We start from the raw sequence: 20,950 nt of genomic DNA on the forward strand, positions 1-20,950 counted from the left end.
ACTTTTATTTAATATAATATATCCGTTCACTTCTCTCTGCTATATCCGTTCTCTGCCTGAAAAAAAAAACGATACACAGCACAGTCAGTCACACAGTGTGACTCAGTCTGTGTGCACTCAGCTCAGCCCAGTGTGCTGCACAGTCATCAATGTATAAATTAAAAGCTTATAATTAATTGTGGGGGAGACTGGGGAGCACTGCAGGTTGTTAGCAGGAGCCAGGAGTACAATTATATTAATTAACAGTGCACACTTTTGCTGCAGGAGTGGTGACCAGTGCCTGACCACCAGTATAGTATTGTTGTATACTACTAATATCTCTTTAAATATCAACCAGTCTATATTAGCAGCAGACACAGTACAGTGCGGTAGTTCACGGCTGTGGCTACCTCTGTGTCGGCACACGGCAGGCAGTCCGTCCGACCAGAATTTTATTATTTATTATTATATACCTACCACCTAACCGTGGTTTTTTTTTCATTCTTTATACCGTCATAGTGTCATCCTAATTGTTACGAGTATACTACTATCTCTTTATCAACCAGTGTACAGTGCGGTAGTTCACGGCTGTGGCTACCTCTGTGTCGGCACACGGCAGGCAGTCCGTCCGACCAGAATTGTATTATTTATTATTATATACCTACCACCTAACCGTGGTTTTTTTTTCATTCTTTATACCGTCATAGTGTCATCCTAATTGTTACGAGTATACTACTATCTCTTTATCAACCAGTGTACAGTGCGGTAGTTCACGGCTGTGGCTACCTCTGTGTCGGCACACGGCAGGCAGTCCGTCCGACCAGAATTGTATTATTTATTATTATATACCTACCACCTAACCGTGGTTTTTTTTTTTCATTCTTTATACCGTCATAGTGTCATCCTAATTGTTACGAGTATACTACTATCTCTTTATCAACCAGTGTACAGTGCGGTAGTTCGCGGCTGTGGCTACCTCTGTGTCGGCACACGGCAGGCAGTCCGTCCGACCAGAATTGTATTATTTATTATTATATACCTACCACCTAACCGTGGTTTTTTTTTCATTCTTTATACCGTCATAGTGTCATCCTAATTGTTACGAGTATACTACTATCTCTTTATCAACCAGTGTACAGTGCGGTAGTTCACGGCTGTGGCTACCTCTGTGTCGGCACACGGCAGGCAGTCCGTCCGACCAGAATTGTATTATTTATTATTATATACCTACCACCTAACCGTGGTTTTTTTTTCATTCTTTATACCGTCATAGTGTCATCCTAATTGTTACGAGTATACTACTATCTCTTTATCAACCAGTGTACAGTGCGGTAGTTCACGGCTGTGGCTACCTCTGTGTCGGCACACGGCAGGCAGTCCGTCCGACCAGAATTGTATTATTTATTATTATATACCTACCACCTAACCGTGGTTTTTTTTTCATTCTTTATACCGTCATAGTGTCATCCTAATTGTTACGAGTATACTACTATCTCTTTATCAACCAGTGTACAGTGCGGTAGTTCACGGCTGTGGCTACCTCTGTGTCGGCAGTCGGCAGGCAGTCCGTCCATCCATAATTGTATTATTATTATAATATATACCACCTAACCGTGGTTTTTTTTTCATTCTTTATACCGTCGTCATAGTGTCATACTAGTTGTTACGAGTATACTACTATCTCTTTATCAACCAGTGTACAGTGCGGTAGTTCACGGCTGTGGCTACCTCTGTGTCGGCAGTCGGCAGGCAGTCCGTCCATCCATAATTGTATTATTATTATAATATATACCACCTAACCGTGGTTTTTTTTTCATTCTTTATACCGTCGTCATAGTGTCATACTAGTTGTTACGAGTATACTACTATCTCTTTATCAACCAGTGTACAGTGCGGTAGTTCACGGCTGTGGCTACCTCTGTGTCGGCAGTCGGCAGGCAGTCCGTCCATCCATAATTGTATTATTATTATAATATATACCACCTAACCGTGGTTTTTTTTTCATTCTTTATACCGTCGTCATAGTGTCATACTAGTTGTTACGAGTATACTACTATCTCTTTATCAACCAGTGTACAGTGCGGTAGTTCACGGCTGTGGCTACCTCTGTGTCGGCAGTCGGCAGGCAGTCCGTCCATCCATAATTGTATTATTATTATAATATATACCACCTAACCGTGGTTTTTTTATACCACCTAACCGTGGCAGTCCGTCCATAATTGTATACTAGTATCCAATCCATCCATCTCCATTGTTTACCTGAGGTGCCTTTTAGTTCTGCCTATAAAATATGGAGAACAAAAAAGTTGAGGTTCCAAAATTAGGGAAAGATCAAGATCCACTTCCACCTCGTGCTGAAGCTGCTGCCACTAGTCATGGCCGAGACGATGAAATGCCAGCAACGTCGTCTGCCAAGGCCGATGCCCAATGTCATAGTACAGAGCATGTCAAATCCAAAACACCAAATATCAGAAAAAAAAGGACTCCAAAACCTAAAATAAAATTGTCGGAGGAGAAGCGTAAACTTGCCAATATGCCATTTACCACACGGAGTGGCAAGGAACGGCTGAGGCCCTGGCCTATGTTCATGGCTAGTGGTTCAGCTTCACATGAGGATGGAAGCACTCAGCCTCTCGCTAGAAAACTGAAAAGACTCAAGCTGGCAAAAGCACCGCAAAGAACTGTGCGTTCTTTGAAATCCCAAATCCACAAGGAGAGTCCAATTGTGTCGTTTGCGATGCCTGACCTTCCCAACACTGGACGTGAAGAGCATGCGCCTTCCACTATTTGCATGCCCCCTGCAAGTGCTGGAAGGAGCACCCGCAGTCCAGTTCCTGATAGTCAGATTGAAGATGTCAGTGTTGAAGTACACCAGGATGAGGAGGATATGGGTGTTGCTGGCGCTGGGGAGGAAATTGACCAGGAGGATTCTGATGGTGAGGTGGTTTGTTTAAGTCAGGCACCCGGGGAGACACCTGTTGTCCGTGGGAGGAATATGGCCGTTGACATGCCAGGTGAAAATACCAAAAAAATCAGCTCTTCGGTGTGGAGGTATTTCACCAGAAATGCGGACAACAGGTGTCAAGCCGTGTGTTCCCTTTGTCAAGCTGTAATAAGTAGGGGTAAGGACGTTAACCACCTCGGAACATCCTCCCTTATACGTCACCTGCAGCGCATTCATAATAAGTCAGTGACAAGTTCAAAAACTTTGGGTGACAGCGGAAGCAGTCCACTGACCAGTAAATCCCTTCCTCTTGTAACCAAGCTCACGCAAACCACCCCACCAACTCCCTCAGTGTCAATTTCCTCCTTCCCCAGGAATGCCAATAGTCCTGCAGGCCATGTCACTGGCAAGTCTGACGAGTCCTCTCCTGCCTGGGATTCCTCCGATGCATCCTTGCGTGTAACGCCTACTGCTGCTGGCGCTGCTGTTGTTGCCGCTGGGAGTCGATGGTCATCCCAGAGGGGAAGTCGTAAGCCCACTTGTACTACTTCCAGTAAGCAATTGACTGTTCAACAGTCCTTTGCGAGGAAGATGAAATATCACAGCAGTCATCCTACTGCAAAGCGGATAACTGAGTCCTTGACAACTATGTTGGTGTTAGACGTGCGTCCGGTATCCGCCGTTAGTTCACAGGGAACTAGACAATTTATTGAGGCAGTGTGCCCCCGTTACCAAATACCATCTAGGTTCCACTTCTCTAGGCAGGCGATACCGAGAATGTACACGGACGTCAGAAAAAGACTCACCAGTGTCCTAAAAAATGCAGTTGTACCCAATGTCCACTTAACCACGGACATGTGGACAAGTGGAGCAGGGCAGGGTCAGGACTATATGACTGTGACAGCCCACTGGGTAGATGTATGGACTCCCGCCGCAAGAACAGCAGCGGCGGCACCAGTAGCAGCATCTCGCAAACGCCAACTCTTTCCTAGGCAGGCTACGCTTTGTATCACCGCTTTCCAGAATACGCACACAGCTGAAAACCTCTTACGGCAACTGAGGAAGATCATCGCGGAATGGCTTACCCCAATTGGACTCTCCTGTGGATTTGTGGCATCGGACAACGCCAGCAATATTGTGTGTGCATTAAATATGGGCAAATTCCAGCACGTCCCATGTTTTGCACATACCTTGAATTTGGTGGTGCAGAATTTTTTAAAAAACGACAGGGGCGTGCAAGAGATGCTGTCGGTGGCCAGAAAAATTGCGGGACACTTTCGGCGTACAGGCACCACGTACAGAAGACTGGAGCACCACCAAAAACTACTGAACCTGCCCTGCCATCATCTGAAGCAAGAAGTGGTAACGAGGTGGAATTCAACCCTCTATATGCTTCAGAGGTTGGAGGAGCAGCAAAAGGCCATTCAAGCCTATACAATTGAGCACGATATAGGAGATGGAATGCACCTGTCTCAAGTGCAGTGGAGAATGATTTCAACGTTGTGCAAGGTTCTGATGCCCTTTGAACTTGCCACACGTGAAGTCAGTTCAGACACTGCCAGCCTGAGTCAGGTCATTCCCCTCATCAGGCTTTTGCAGAAGAAGCTGGAGGCATTGAAGAAGGAGCTAACACGGAGCGATTCCGCTAGGCATGTGGGACTTGTGGATGCAGCCCTTAATTCGCTTAACAAGGATTCACGGGTGGTCAATCTGTTGAAATCAGAGCACTACATTTTGGCCACCGTGCTCGATCCTAGATTTAAAGCCTACCTTGGATCTCTCTTTCCGGCAGACACAGGTCTGCTGGGGTTGAAAGACCTGCTGGTGACAAAATTGTCAAGTCAAGCGGAACGCGACCTGTCAACATCTCCTCCTTCACATTCTCCCGCAACTGGGGGTGCGAGGAAAAGGCTCAGAATTCCGAGCCCACCCGCTGGCGGTGATGCAGGGCAGTCTGGAGCGACTGCTGATGCTGACATCTGGTCCGGACTGAAGGACCTGACAACGATTACGGACATGTCGTCTACTGTCACTGCATATGATTCTCTCAACATTGATAGAATGGTGGAGGATTATATGAGTGACCGCATCCAAGTAGGCACGTCACACAGTCCGTACTTATACTGGCAGGAAAAAGAGGCAATTTGGAGGCCCTTGCACAAACTGGCTTTATTCTACCTAAGTTGCCCTCCCACAAGTGTGTACTCCGAAAGAGTGTTTAGTGCCGCCGCTCACCTTGTCAGCAATCGGCGTACGAGGTTACATCCAGAAAATGTGGAGAAGATGATGTTCATTAAAATGAATTATAATCAATTCCTCCGCGGAGACATTGACCAGCAGCAATTGCCTCCACAAAGTACACAGGGAGCTGAGATGGTGGATTCCAGTGGGGACGAATTGATAATCTGTGAGGAGGGGGATGTACACGGTGATATATCGGAGGGTGAAGATGAGGTGGACATCTTGCCTCTGTAGAGCCAGTTTGTGCAAGGAGAGATTAATTGCTTCTTTTTTGGGGGGGGTCCAAACCAACCCGTCATATCAGTCACAGTCGTGTGGCAGACCCTGTCACTGAAATGATGGGTTGGTTAAAGTGTGCATGTCCTGTTTTGTTTATACAACATAAGGGTGGGTGGGAGGGCCCAAGGATAATTCCATCTTGCACCTCTTTTTTCTTTTCTTTTTCTTTGCATCATGTGCTGATTGGGGAGGGTTTTTTGGAAGGGACATCCTGCGTGACACTGCAGTGCCACTCCTAGATGGGCCCGGTGTTTGTGTCGGCCACTAGGGTCGCTAATCTTACTCACACAGCTACCTCATTGCGCCTCTTTTTTTCTTTGCGTCATGTGCTGTTTGGGGAGGGTTTTTTGGAAGGGACATCCTGCGTGACACTGCAGTGCCACTCCTAGATGTGCCCGGTGTTTGTGTCGGCCACTAGGGTCGCTAATCTTACTCACACAGTCAGCTACCTCATTGCGCCTCTTTTTTTCTTTGCGTCATGTGCTGTTTGGGGAGGGTTTTTTGGAAGGGCCATCCTGCGTGACACTGCAGTGCCACTCCTAGATGGGCCCGGTGTTTGTGTCGGCCACTAGGGTCGCTTATCTTACTCACACAGCGACCTCGGTGCAAATTTTAGGACTAAATATAATATTGTGAGGTGTGATGTGTTCAGAATAGGCTGAAAATGAGTGTAAATTATGTTTTTTGAGGTTAATAATACTTTGGGATCAAAATTACCCCCAAATTCTATGATTTAAGCTGTTTTTTAGGGTTTTTTTAAAAAAACACCCGAATCCAAAACACACCCGAATCCGACAAAAAAAATTCGGTGAGGTTTTGCCAAAACGCGGTCGAACCCAAAACACGGCCGCGGAACCGAACCCAAAACCAAAACACAAAACCCGAAAAATTTCCGGCGCTCATCTCTAGTTTGTATGTGTTCACAAGCATGTTTTGAGTGTATATTGCAGCTTATGATTAAACTTCTATAAACAATATTGAAATATATATATTTACTTTAAAAGTACTGCAGATTAAGAAAAAACACAGTTTTGTTTTAACAGTAGACATTTGCCTTTAATTATAAACTTGTTTCATCCAGCTGAATTGTTGGTCCTCTACTTTTAAAGGTAACAAATGTGTTACATCTCACAATTTAAACACAACAATATTTTCAGTATTTTTTTTATTGTAGTCAACATATCCCCCAACATCAAGTACAGAATCACATAGAAAATAAACTGAGCAAAAAAAAAAAAAGTTTAGATAAGATACAAGGATTATGATATGCCTATAAAGACAATGGTCATGTAATCAAGTAAAATGCAGATAACAGTAATATCTTCATAAAATGAAATTATTGGCCAATTTGTTAATTATACAGTAGGCAGGTACAACCAAAAAACAAACAAACATTCTTTAGAGAATCTTTAATAAAACAATTAATTTTGGTTTTCTTGGCTGAATAATTTATAAAACTTTAAATGATTAGTCTCAACATTTCTATATGGCATTTTTACCTTTTATTTTTAGGATTTCTAGGGCTGGGGTTCTTTCTTCATGTCTTGGATGCTCTACAGTTAAATAGAAAAATAAAAAAACAATTAGACAATTTTAATACAAGATTTATACTTAGCGTTGGGAAAATTGTCCATTTTTTATTAGATTGGGCAATAAAATGCATTAACATTATTATTATTATTATTATTATTATTATTATTATTAACATTATTATTGTCATAATAAAAAAAATGTTTTCTAATAAGACTGATTCAATTTATTCACATGTGGTTATGTACTGTGTAATTAGAAAAATAAACACAATTGTGGAGAAATAGCAGTTCCAGAGCCTAGTAACAATTCTTATAACAAAGGACCAAATGTATAAAATAGCACCCTAATTCTTAATAAACATATGTAAAATTTTTAATTTTCACATTCAACCTGTGAATTTATAGCCTATTATATGTGTAGAAATAATGATAGTATAATAGTGTTGGGTATGGGTGACCGGCAGTCACCACAGGTTCAATTCCCACTCTATGGGTGGAAATAGTCCCTGTTAGTCGGCATGCCAACTGTCAGGATTTTGAGGAGGGCGGGATGTAGCTGTCTGTATTGTTTAATACTCTTAAAAAGGAAGAAAATTGTTTTTCAATACATTTAAGTACCACTGTAATGCCTGTGTGACTGTGTACAAATCCTTATTTTTCCAGTTTTCCTTCAGTAAAGTTAATAAGCACTGCCATATGAATGAACTTGAGATGCTTGTACAGTACATGACTGTGCACATACGCCAATGGCTGAGGAAATTATTTATCTTTACAGCTGCATCCACTGCTCCTTATATCACTTACACTGCACATGCACATCTTACACTGCATACTGTAGGTAAAGCCTTCTGCTGGCAAAATGTGCAACATCACATTTGGAATAATGGCATTCTGCAATACTAAGTTGGTCTCTCTCTCTCCTGTGCCTTCTAGAATGCCAAATCTGTCTGTAACAAACTAGTCCCCCATGACCTTTTCATCTCCAACTCCCTGAATCTCCTAGTCATTTCTGAAACCTGATTTTTTTTCCTCCCTGACACCACTTCTCCAATTGCTCTCTCCTTGCGGGGCCTCACATTCTCTTACACACATGCTGGTCGTGTTGGGGTCCCTCTATCCTCAGAATACTCCTACCAACTCATACCCTCAGAACTGTCCCTTACAGTCGCTTCAACCAGGTGTCATGCTATTTGCCTCTTCCAAATGTCCACCTTCATGTAGCTGTAATTTATCATCCCCCTTGCCCTACCTCCAAATTCCTTGACAACTTTGCTTCCTTGATCCCCTACTTACTTTCTTCAGACCTTCCCACCCTCATCAGAGATGACTTCAGTATGTCCTCAGAGAATCTTCTATCTCTAAACTCCTTACCCTCAATTCATCATTTGGTCTCTCCACCTTCACATGTGAGTGGACATGCACTTGATCTGGTCTTCACTCACCATTGTCATATTTCTGATTACACCAACTCCCCATTCCCTCTCTTTGACCATCCCCTTCTCTCTTTTAACTTATTCCTGACTCCTTCCCTACTTCTGCCTTCCAAGGATACCATCACTAAGCATAACATCAAGGTTATTGACACAAATTTTCAGAGGGCTGCGATCAGATAGTCACCATCCACAGAGAATGAAAACCCACTACGTGCAAGTGTGCAAATGCATATGCATACCATGTGAAAACTTCACCAGACAGCACACATCTGCAAATCCATTTGCTACTCACTCACCATCAAAGTATTTTTCTAGTCTGTGTGTAGCCCTGGACTTACTCCTACAGTGCAATAAAATCGGGCTGATCGGGACTGAAGCTGACATCCCACACCCTCCCAGAAATTGCTTGGGTATGCCTGCGTTTTCCTTAAAACTCCCAGAAAATGGGCAGTTACCACCCACAATTGTCCGCTTCCTGTCAATAACCTTGCATATGCCTAGCGATCAAATTTTACACCATTCTGTCGCTACTTGGGCTCACGCCTGCGCATTGCAGTGCATATGCATGCGCAGTCATTTGATAATCGGCTGCAATGTGATTTTGCACAACAGCTATCAGGTCTGAATTAGGCCCTGTATCTTTATCCTCCCTGCTCACCTTATTTCTCTCCCCTATTGTCTCTCTCTCCTGCCATCAACAAGCCATTTCACTATATACATCTACTTTACTTCTCCTCTTGACTCTCTTTTCTGGCAAGCACTACTCAACCTCGCAGATCCACACCTCAACCCTGATACTATAAAAGCACCAGATACTTGCAAAAGTGCTCCCAAACTGCTGAGTGACACTGGAGAAGCCACACTCCAATGCAAATACAAATAAATGGTATCAACCTACAGTGCTGCCCTCTCCTTCTCTACACATCATATTTCAATAAACTTTACTCCTAGGACTCAAATCCTCATCATCTCTTCACCACTTTAAACTCCCTCCTCTGCCCCCTTTCTCTTTCCGCTGTCTTTGCAAAATACATCACATCTAAAATTAGGGTATAGTATGGTATGCCGGCGGTCAGGCTTCCAGCGACCAGCATACCAGCACCAGGAGCCCAACCGCCGGCATACAGACAGTGTGGCGAGTGCAAAAGAGCCCCTTGCGGGCTCGCTGCGCTCACCATGCTGCGGGCACGGTGGCGTGCTACGCGCGCCACACTATTTATTCTCCCTCCAGGGGGGTCGTGGACCCCCACGAGGGAGAAAATCTGTTGGTATGCTGGCTGTCGGGATTCTGGCACCGGTATACTGTGAGCCGGGATCCCGACAGTCGGCAACCTGAAGACCACCCCTAAAATTAACATCACATACTACCCTACCTCTTGCTTTCCCAATCTACCCAGCCCCATCCATTTTACCAACTCTTACTTCTTTCTCCCCTGTATGAAGAGATGAAATAACGGCCTGCATTCTTTCCATCACCTTTTCCCTCTCCTTTTTACCCTATGCCACCCCTGTCTCCTCTACTATATCTCTTCTCTTGCCTGTTCCTATCTTGCCCATCTCTTTAATCTTTCCCTTTCTTGGGCACTGTCCCCTCTGTATTCAAGAATTGTTCTCCCCATTCTTAAATAAACTAACCCTTGATCATAACACTCTCTCCAGCTATTGTCCCATCTCTCCATTTGGCTACAAACTCCTCAAGCATATTGGCTACAAATGCGTCACTGCCTTTCTTTCTCCACACTCCCTACTTGACCCATTTCAGTCTGGGTCATTCTTATCAACCTCTCTGCTGCTTTTGAAACTGTGGACCACCCTCTTCTCCTGCACATCTTGCCTTTGTTCTGTTGGTGTGGTACTGCCCTCTCCCGGCTGTTGTCCTACTTCTCTGGTGTTCTTTTTCTGTTTCCTGTCATGAATTCACCCGCCACACACACACATGTCTATTGATGGTAGGTGTATCCCAAGGTCCTGTTTTTTTAACTCTCCTACACTCCCTCTATACATCCTCTTTAAATGAGCTCCTCAGCTCTTTTGGCCTCCTTTATCAACTGTATGCAGACGACTCTCAGATCTACCTATTCTCTTTGACTTCTCCCCTTAACTAATCACTCATATCTTCCAATGTCACTCTGCTTTTTGTTCCTGGAAGTACAAGCACTTTTATTATATTTAACATGAATAAAACTGAATCAAACATTTTCCCACCCTCCCACATTACCTCCCACAATTGAATTAGCAAATTAACAGCAAATGTCCTAAAGAGAGCTGCCTTGGAATTATTATTGACTCCTCCCTCTCCTTCAAACCACAAATTCAGTACCTTTTGCAGTCCTGCCATTTCAATCTCAGAAATATTCCCAGGATCAGACCCTCTCACACAGGATGCTACTAAATCCTTAATCCACTCACTGTTCATCTCCAGATTGGACTACTGTAACCTTCTCTTATCTGGCCACCCTAACTCCCACCTCTCTCCACTCCAATATTTCTTCAAGCTGCTGCCTGACTCATCTTTCTCTCCAAATGTACTAAATATGCCTTTTCACTCCACAAGCACTACACTGGCTCCCTATCCTCTGCAGAACCAAATTCAAACTTCTTACACTCACAAAGCCCTCAACAAATTATCTCTCATTTACATCTGTGACCTTAACTTGCTTCAAACTCCTGCTCCCCCTTTTCACTCCACAAATAAATTGTGCTCTCCTGCCAACTGATTACTACCTCCTACTATTGCCTCCAAGATTTTGCTTGTACTGCTCCCTACCATTGGAACTGTCTCCTCTCCTTATCAGACTCTGTGCCTCTCTACAACACATCAAATGGGCTCTTAAGACCCACTAATTCATCAACACCATCCAGCACTCATCTGAACCAACTGATCCATGTGTTCCCTATACTCTATTTCTGTCTGTCACTCCCTTATCGAATGTCAGCTCTCACAAACAGGGCCTTCTTACTTAATGTTCTTTTCTTTCCCTTACTTATACTATAATCTACTCCATACTCCCTACAACAGCACCATACTTGGTTTCTGTCACCCTGCTGATTATTTGATTATTATGACCTCTAATATAACAATATTTATATACTGTATCCTTGTCCTGAAATTTTTTGTACTATAAGCCACTGTTCTCTTGGTGTGCTCATTTGTTTATTTACTCTGAACCATTGTGGTGCCATATAAATAAAGAATATTAATCATAATAATACTATTACTTTTGGTGTCCTTGGGTGATAGTCTACTTCCAGGCCCAAATTTTAGACATCAAAAATATAAATTCATAAGTTAAAAATAAGAGAATGGATACAGCTTGACAAATATTTTATTAATAGTGGCTAATAAGAGATAGGAGATAAAGCCTGGGGAATGAAGTGAAAGACACATTCTGAACAACCTCTGCTATATGTTATACACAGAAAGGCTGTAAGGTGATCAGATTTGGAGATAGTAATCTAGAGGTTACAGTACATTGATGAAGTCCTGCGTACTCTGGGTCAAATGCTGCCTGCTATATATGCTTTACAAAAATAACCTGTCTTTTGGAATATAATAAACTATGTGCTCATATGTAATCTGTTTTATTCTGTTCCATAAAATTGATTTAACTTAGTTATTGTATATACTGTATTGATGGAGGACTTACAGGTTTACCCCTTTATGACCACTTGTCCATTAAATGGGGCATTATAAAAAAAATATATATTATTACGTAGACTGTATTGTAATAAGCCTATAAGGTTTATGAAGCTCTGTGGAGACTTCTGGGTTAGTGTGGTGTGATATTTCACATTCTCCACGCTTAGGAAGTACACAATGAATATGAAGTACAGTAACTCCATACCTAGTATGCTAAGTGACCTAATATTTAGTCATCTAACTAAAATATTACATCTTATATACTTAAGTGATATTGTTTCTAATTATGCTATGTTTTGTGATATCTATTAAAAAATTTCTAAAAACCATTAAACCATTAAACCATTCAAAATATACACTTAAATTATGTTGTAGTTACCTTTTGTTTCAGCAACTGGAAGTTTTTCTTCTTGTATCAGGGCTTCTGCAGTTTTAATAAAACAGACAATTAAAGATGGGGACATAGTGAACCTGCATATAATCATGTAATTACCAAAGATACAGTAGTTGTTTTCTGCATCACAATGTTTTAATCACCAGTCCATTTAAATAATAATCAGAGCTACAGTGCAAAATCACTGTAGCAATAACATTCTCTTGTTAGACAATATGAATAGAAATATGTTCTAGGTTTGACAGTATAGCATTTAGCAATTTTTAAACTTTTGTCATTAATTAGAGTTGAACACATTTGCATCTAAAATCTATATGTAAAATGTGCTATACAAGCACGGTAAATGTAAAAGCTTATTCTGACATGCATGTACTGTATCTTAAGGTATGTGCAAAGATTTTATTTGCATGAAAAAACTTGTAAAAAACAAACCAAAATACACACTTTGGGGTCATAATTGTAAGATGCAAAGGAATGCACATAGATTATATGGACAAAAGTATTCAGACACCTGACCATTACACCAATAGGGACTGTAGTAAAATTTTATTCAAATACATATATTTTAATATGGAGTTGGTGCCCCTTTTGCACAAGATTTTGGAGTGTTCCTGTGGAAATTTGTGCCCATTCATGCTGTAGAGCATTTATGATGTCAGGCACTGATGTTAGACAAGTAGGCCTGGCTCGCAATCTTCGTTCCAGGTCATCCCAAAGGTGCTCGATGGGTTTGAGGTCAGTCAACTTCTTCCACACCAAACTGAACTCATCAAACCATGTCTTTATAGTCCTCACTGGGGCACAGTCATGTTGGAATAGAAAAGGGCCTTCGCTAAACTGTTGCCACAAAGTTGGAAGCATAGCATTGTTAAAAATGTCTTGGCATGCTGAATCTTTAAGATTGCTGTTCACTGGATATAAGGAGCCTAGCCCAAACCCTGAAATACAGCCCTATACCATTATCCTTCCTCCACAAAACTTCACAGTCGGCATAATGCAGTCAGGCTGGTAATGTTCTCCCGGCATCCGCTAAACCCAGGCTCGCTCATCTGACTGTCAAACAGAGAAGTGTGATTCCTCCACAGAACACATTTCCACTGCTCCACAGTCCAGAGTCAATGTGCTTTACACCACTCTATCCGACGCGTGCCATTGGACTTGGTGATGTGAGGCTTGGATGCAGCTGCTTGGTCATGGAAACCCATTCCACTAAGCTCCCACTGCACAGTTTTTGTGTTTACACTAATGCCAGTGGAAGTTTAGAACTCTTTAGCTATGGAATCAGAGTTGGCAACTTTTGTGCCTTAGCAGTCGTTAACACTGAACAGTGATTTTATGTAGTCTTCCACTTCATGGCTCATTTGTTGTTGTTCCTAAACGCTTCCACATTTGAATATTATAATTAACAGTTGACAGTGGAATATCCAGCAGGGATGAAATTTTGCGAACCGTTTTATTGCAAAGGTGGCATCCTATCACAGTACCACACTTGAAGTCATTGAGCTCTTAGGAACAATCTATTTTGTATCATCAATGTTTGCAAATGGAGACTCCATGGCTAGGTGCTTGATATTATACACCTGGGGCAACAGTTCTGATTCAATAATTAAGAGGTGTGGCCAAATACTTTTGTCCATATAGTATATATTTACAAGGGATATGGTTGTTAGGCCGACACAATGAAGGTCAACATGGTCAGCAGGTCGACATGTTCATTATGTCGACATCTACTAGGTCAACAGGTCAAAGGGTCAACATGAGTTTTTCATTTTTTTCCATTTTTTTGGCTTTTTCCATACTTGATGATCCATGTGGACTATGATTGGAAGCATGGCGAGCAAAGCGAGCCATGCAAGGGGACACAGTGCACTAATTCAGGTTCCCCATCACTTTACGAAGAAAACAACACCAAAAAACTCCAAAAACTCATGTCGACCTTTTCACCTTTAGTTTTGACCTAGTATATGTTGACCTAATGCTCATGTCGACCTAGTGCATGTCAACCTAATGCCCATGTTGACTGTCAGTGGTTGACCTAATGACTGTCGACCTAAGTTGAGTTGACCCAGCGACCCATACCCATTTACAATACAGTATATGCTTCTTAGGTGAGCATTCAGAGCCAGGTATTTTATGCAAAAAAAGGATATTATATCCAGTTTACTAACAATTATGCATTCTGCAAGATCTCCATAAAGCTGGTGAGTGTTAATTATAAAAATGATTACAATATACAAAAAAATGCTTATGTTATAAATATCTTCTTTGTATTATTCTAATCATTTTTATAGAAAACCTCAGGAATTTGACAGGTAGTATGACAATGGAGGCTCTGCCTGCCTGCCTGACAGCCTATTCCTGTGGTGGCCTCCCACCATGGTTCCAAACAACTTGCGGCCAATTGGCACTAGGGTTGGTTTCCCTGGGAAGGTTAGATTTTTAAAAATGCAACATCATCATGTCTTTACAAACCCCAGCTGGCAATGCCCATTGCTGGTTAACCTGAAATAAGTAGGGTTGCCAAGATTTTGGCATAGCCAGCACTATGCTGAAAATACAAGTGTTGCTTAAAACATGCATGTGGTATATTTTTTACTTTAGACAGTTATTTTATTCTGTTATTTTTTTATACATACAGAAGTAGGCAGATAGTGTCCAAATACTTCTGAAACATCAAAAAATCATTCAGTTGGACAGAAAAGTTCTTTAGCTGTCTGGTCAAATGAAAATGTTGGATAGTGTATGGAGTCACACTTCATGATCATTTAGATGGCCAGATAATTGTTTAGTTCATTAGTTAGATGAAATAAGTTGAATAATGTACCATACGGCCAGTTTAAGTCTATCATGTTCCTGTCAGAGCTTTGGATAAAAGCCTTGGATTGAAACAAAATGTGTAAAATTTTGTGTGTCTTTCGTCAAAATAGGTTCCATAGGTGAGGACTATAGGAACAAATTACCTGCCTGTAACAACTGGGATAAACTGATGTAAAAGCAATGGTAAATAATATTTAGCTTTTCCTTAGTACCTGTTGGTGGTATTTGCACAGTCAGCTTTTCCTCTTCCTTTTCCAGTTCTAGAAGAACAATTTTAAATACTATGAATACAAAAAAGAAAATAGTGGGCATTTGTGTGTTTGTGTATGGGTGCAGTTACCTTTTGCTTCTGTGATGGGAGGCTCTAATTTTTGCTTTAAAATTTCTGCAATTTAATATACAGTAAAAGAATATTAGGAATGAGAACTTGAACAAAAGCTTTCATAACAAATAATCCAATATCTATGCTTGAATATAGGGTACATACTATATATTTAGACTATAAGTATAATACTGTATGGATATAAGTTATACAAAAAGATTCATGAAATATATACCATATATACTCAAAAAGAAAGAGTAACTCTGCCCCTTGCACTGCCATTACCATCTGCTCAGCAGCTACATGGATTTAAGGGTAATATTTACATATGAAAATTATGAGACTAGAACATACTGGTATTCACAGAGGTGGTTACTAGGATGGTGCGGGGGTGAGGACCACACCCAGGTGTTACCATTCCAAAGAGGTGACACCAACATGCAGGCTTCTCCGCAGTGACCGGGAGCCGGGTGCTCCACTGTGACATTATAGTGGAGAGCCTGGGTCCTGTCACTGACAGGCCCATTAACATTAAATTATGTAAAAAGAAAATAATTGCAAGGCCGGCACGCACCCTGCATGGGGGGGGGGGGCAATGCTGGTCACTGAGGAGGGTTGGCAGTGCTGACAGAAACCCCAGTAGCAGCCCAGCATTTCCAGGAATGCTTGACATGTCTTTGGTGTGATGTAAAAGGGGGCTACCTGAGAAGACTCGCTCACCCTTTTTGCTGGTGCACTGCAAAGGCGCATTGGTCTGTTAGCTTATTTTAAGTTATTTACTACCCGGTAGTTATCTGATCTAGGTACATTGATAGAAATTGGTTTTAGTTACTATTGACATGTCTTTCTATCAACACCAAAGCAACCATAGAGTACTTTCATAAAAAGATTTATATATTCATATTTTTCAGTCTTAAATGTTTATACTATTTTGTAAGCCACCATTTGTATTATTATTTGGTATTGGTGTTATATTTTCTATGGCAAATGGCAATTACACTTATTTTTTATACATATAGTGTATTTTTTATAAATTGAATACATCTTTTAAATAACAAATATGCCATTCATATAGTAATGCTCCAAAAACCTTTTTTTTCTTTGAGTGGTTTCTGAGCTCAAGTACAAAAAGGCACAAATGTTTGTCATATTCAATTTGTCTAGTAATATGTGGATTAATCTGAGGCATGACATTGCATTTAACTATTGTATATTCCACTGGTATTTATTACTGCTGTTTCTATGTGGAGATGGTTTGTATATATATTATTTTTCATTTATATCTACTAAAAAATCAAGAATACAAATTAGTTCTAAAATTCATTTTTTCCTTTGCCAAAATAAAAAGTGATGTTGTTATTAGTTGATTAAGAATTTAAATATGATTTAATAATATCAACAAAGAATGCCTAGGAACATTGGTTTTATTTATCACCATTTTTCTGATTCTCAGTTAGCAAAAACCATCTATTCCTAAGTATGCTATGCAGGCTGGTAAGTGAAAAGAGCATAAATACAACTAAAAGTCTAGATAGATTTACTTTAAAATAAAATGAGACCATGCACTAACATAAGAATATCTTTTTGAGTTACTGAGCAAATTCAATAAACTAAATGGTTTCCTTAGGTTGAATGCATTTGTACTTTACTTATTTTACATTGTCCAGTCACATGACCACAAGTTGCCCAAGCCTGATCTAAACCCTCTTCCAATCATATGCAGCAGGCCAAAAGATAGGAATTTAAGGAGGAACTTACCCCTTCAGTACTTACCTAGTTCTGTTAGCATGCAAGTTTACTACTAGCTTTACTACAACCTTTGAATGTGCCTAATTATAGGTGTCCTTGTGTGACAGGAAAGTTTTGTCAACATTCTATTCATGTCAACATTGCATCAGTGTCAACAACTGAATGTCAATGTGGTCAAAGTAGACATTCCAATCACTTCAACATGCTCTATGTCAACATTATGGCCATGTTGACATTCTCACATCAAGATGATGAATGTCAACAAATTATACAAAAACCCGTCTCTGTGTATATTAGTTACTATGCACTTTATGGTGGAATGCCATAATATATTACACAATGCTAGATGATCACTGGACATTTTCAGAACATGTACAGTAGCATAACAAAATGTAACTGCAGCCTCATATTTCAAATAATTATAAACAGCAGGAAAATATCAAAACTGCATTGGGATAGTCTCCAAACCCTTCACCATAAATGGATGGTATATTTTGCCAAGTTCATACTTAGTTTGAATGGAATATGTTACAGTATATTGCCTTATCGCTCTGGGCATCAGAGTGCTACACAAAGTGCAGTTGGACCCAGCATACTGTATAAATAATTTGCTACTGCAATATCCAGACAAAAGATGTTATAACATGCAAAAGGGTTGATTACAAAAACAGTGGAAAAAGCAGGTACAAAACAACCCAGGAAGAAATCTTAAAAGGCATTAACTATCTCTCCAAGTTAACACTAAAACAAATAAATATTTGTGTGTGTTGTGAAGAGCACAAATATAAACTGATATGCTAGTCAAAATTGGTATGAATAACAAATACCTGTTGGTAGTGGCAAGGTCATTTTCTCCTCTTCTTTTTCAGGCTCTAGAAAAAAATATATAATTTATATATAGCAGAATAGGAAAGTCAATTATCCCATGGGCCTTTGTGGAGCTCATGAGTCACACCATACGGTTCTGCCTTCTGCAGGCTGCAGCCACCAAGTCCAGCTGCACAACACAGCAAAGAGCCAGGTATAGTAGCGGTGGCCACAGCTGTCTATAACTCTTAAGTAAGTCAGCATGTAATGTGAGTGATGGGACCCTGGGAGAAGGGTTCTGTGAGGGGAGAAGGGTGCTGTGCTGAGATGGGAGAGCAGTGATGATCTTTGAGTGTAGAGGGGGCCCACCTGGAATAATATCCTCTTTGAACTTTTTTGCAGACCACATGTGAACCTTAAGTAAATAATATATATATTTTTTGTTTGCAGCCAGTAAAATTATTAGATGAATAAACCCTACGTAGCATTGCAACATTAGTGTGTACTGAAAACTAGCATAGATCAAAATGACCAAATTATCTAATGTGCTAACCCAATCACGCATTAACTATGACATAGCTTCAATATAACAAGAATATGTTTTTCTTATATTGCTAATCGCAAAATAAAATTCAAAGCATTCCTAGAGGTAAATTTACTAAGATGGGAGTTCTATTTAAGATGGGATGTGTCCCATAGCAACCAATCAGATTCCACGTATTATCTTCTAGAAGGTGTTAGATAAATGAGAAGTAGAAGCTGATTGGTTGCTATGGGCAACATCCCATCTTAAATAGAACTCCCATCTTAGTAAATTTACCCCCTAGTCTTACTCATTGAATTGTCTACAGTAAAACTAACACTCTTTTGGAAATACTGGAAGGTATAGGAGCAGGGCCGGTTCTAGAACTTGTGGCACCCAGGGTGAAAGTTTCCTTTGCTAATCGCAAAATAAAATTCAAAGCATTCCTAGGAGTAAATTTACTAAGATGGGAGTTCTATTTAAGATGGGATGTTGCCCATAGTAACCAATCAGATTCCACGTATTATCTTCTAAAAGGTGTTAGATAAATGAGAAGTAGAAGCTGATTGGTTGCTATGGGCAACATCCCATCTTAAATAGAACACCCATCTTAGTAAATTTACCCCCTAGTCTTACTCATTGAATTGTCTACAGTAAAACTAACATTCTTTTGGAAATACTGGAAGGTATAGGAGCAGGGCCGGTTCTAGAACTTGTGGCACCCAGGGTGAAAGTTTCCTTTGCTAATCGCAAAATAAAATTCAAAGCATTCCTAGGAGTAAATTTACTAAGATGGGAGTTCTATTTAAGATGGGATGTTGCCCATAGTAACCAATCAGATTCCACGTATTATCTTCTAGAAGGTGTTAGATAAATGAGAAGTAGAAGCTGATTGGTTGCTATGGGCAACATCACATCTTAAATAGAATGCCCATCTTAGTAAATTTACCCCCTAGTCTTACTCATTGAATTGTCTACAGTAAAACTAACATTCTTTTGGAAATACTGGAAGGTATAGGAGCAGGGCCAGTTCTAGAACTTGTGGCGCCCAGGGTGAAAGTTTCCTTTGGCACGCCTCCCACACACAGGTAAAACAGAGTAAAACATAGGGGCGTGGCTTTATAGGGAAGTTGTGCCCTCGGTAGATTTTCCCCAGTAGATTTTCCCTCAGTAGTCATGCCCCCAGTAGTTATGCCCCCAGTAGTTGTGCCCCCTAGTAGCACCACTTACAAAAAAAATACTCACCAGCCCTGCTCCTGATTCCCAACCGCTGATACCACTGCTGCTTTGTCTCTGCTGGCCACCCGCTCCTCTCTATGGGAGAGATGTCTTGATGTCTCTCCCATAGCGCCACAAAGACACTAGAGGTCAATTATGACCTCTAGCATCTGACAACGGTGCCGGCTGCAGCAGGCTCCCACACAGCCCACGGCACCTGCTACAGCTGGGGAGTGGGATGTGGGGTGCGGCTGGGCAGTAGGCACCTGCGGGATGACTGTGGCCGTACCTGCAGGCCACAGCGCCCTGGGTACCTGCCCTGCTTGCCTGTGCCTAGAACCGCTCCTGTATAGGAGCCTGGGTTAAAGACTGTAATATATACAGTAATTGAAAGTTTGCAACTCACTGTATTATGTGCTTTAAATCCTGTAGCTAATTTACTAATGATATGTAAGAGAAACTACAAAATCTGGCAATATTAACTAGCCTAAGGTTCTGCAAAGTGATGGCAATAACTAAAAATAATATGCATATCAAAGCATTTATTTCAGTACTAGTTACCAGCCCATCAAAATGATGGAACAACATAACAGTAATGTCAGCGATGGTGGCTGTGCATGGCTGAACAGAGCGGCACTTGAACTGCTCCGTTGCTGCCATCTAATGGCCGCCATCGCACAAAACATTTGAACTCCCTGCATAGGGGTGAGAAGCAGCAATAGACTTTTATTATATAGGATGAATTTGTACCTTTTGGTAGAATCAATTTTGCTTCTTCTTTTTCAAGCTCTGAAGAAAAAATAAAAACAGTTCCAATAATTGCAAATCTGTACATTTTTACATTTGATAAATAAGGTACAAAACTATCTTGAGCTAAATGACCATACATTTTTATGTGTTTTTGCTTATTGTAGAGTTGGCTTTTCAAATAAATGTTTATATTTACTGGAAACTTTCAGTATGCAACATTGCCATTATTATACTATAAACTTCAGTAACAGTGTATAAATAACAAATAAATCTATAGAATGTAATGCAAACTATATATCAACACTGGTAGCATGAAAGTTGG

At 40.8% G+C, this 20,950-nt stretch overlaps 1 protein-coding gene across 1 annotated transcript in view; it reads right to left on the reverse strand.

Moving 5' to 3' along the window:
- The window catches only part of TRDN (triadin), an 862,718-nt gene that overhangs the window by 216,915 nt on the left and 624,853 nt on the right, over positions 1-20,950 (reverse strand). The window contains exons 40-44 of the mRNA XM_063919338.1: positions 18,158-18,202; positions 15,600-15,644; positions 15,472-15,519; positions 12,428-12,472; positions 6,943-6,996 (exon numbers count right to left, since the gene is read on the reverse strand). Coding sequence (XP_063775408.1) covers positions 6,943-6,996; positions 12,428-12,472; positions 15,472-15,519; positions 15,600-15,644; positions 18,158-18,202 — 237 coding nt within the window. The remainder of the gene's footprint in view (positions 1-6,942; positions 6,997-12,427; positions 12,473-15,471; positions 15,520-15,599; positions 15,645-18,157; positions 18,203-20,950) is intronic.

Source organism: Pseudophryne corroboree, chromosome 4 (assembly GCF_028390025.1).
Source record: "Pseudophryne corroboree isolate aPseCor3 chromosome 4, aPseCor3.hap2, whole genome shotgun sequence".
In the NCBI taxonomy this organism is placed as follows: Eukaryota; Metazoa; Chordata; class Amphibia; order Anura; family Myobatrachidae; genus Pseudophryne; species Pseudophryne corroboree.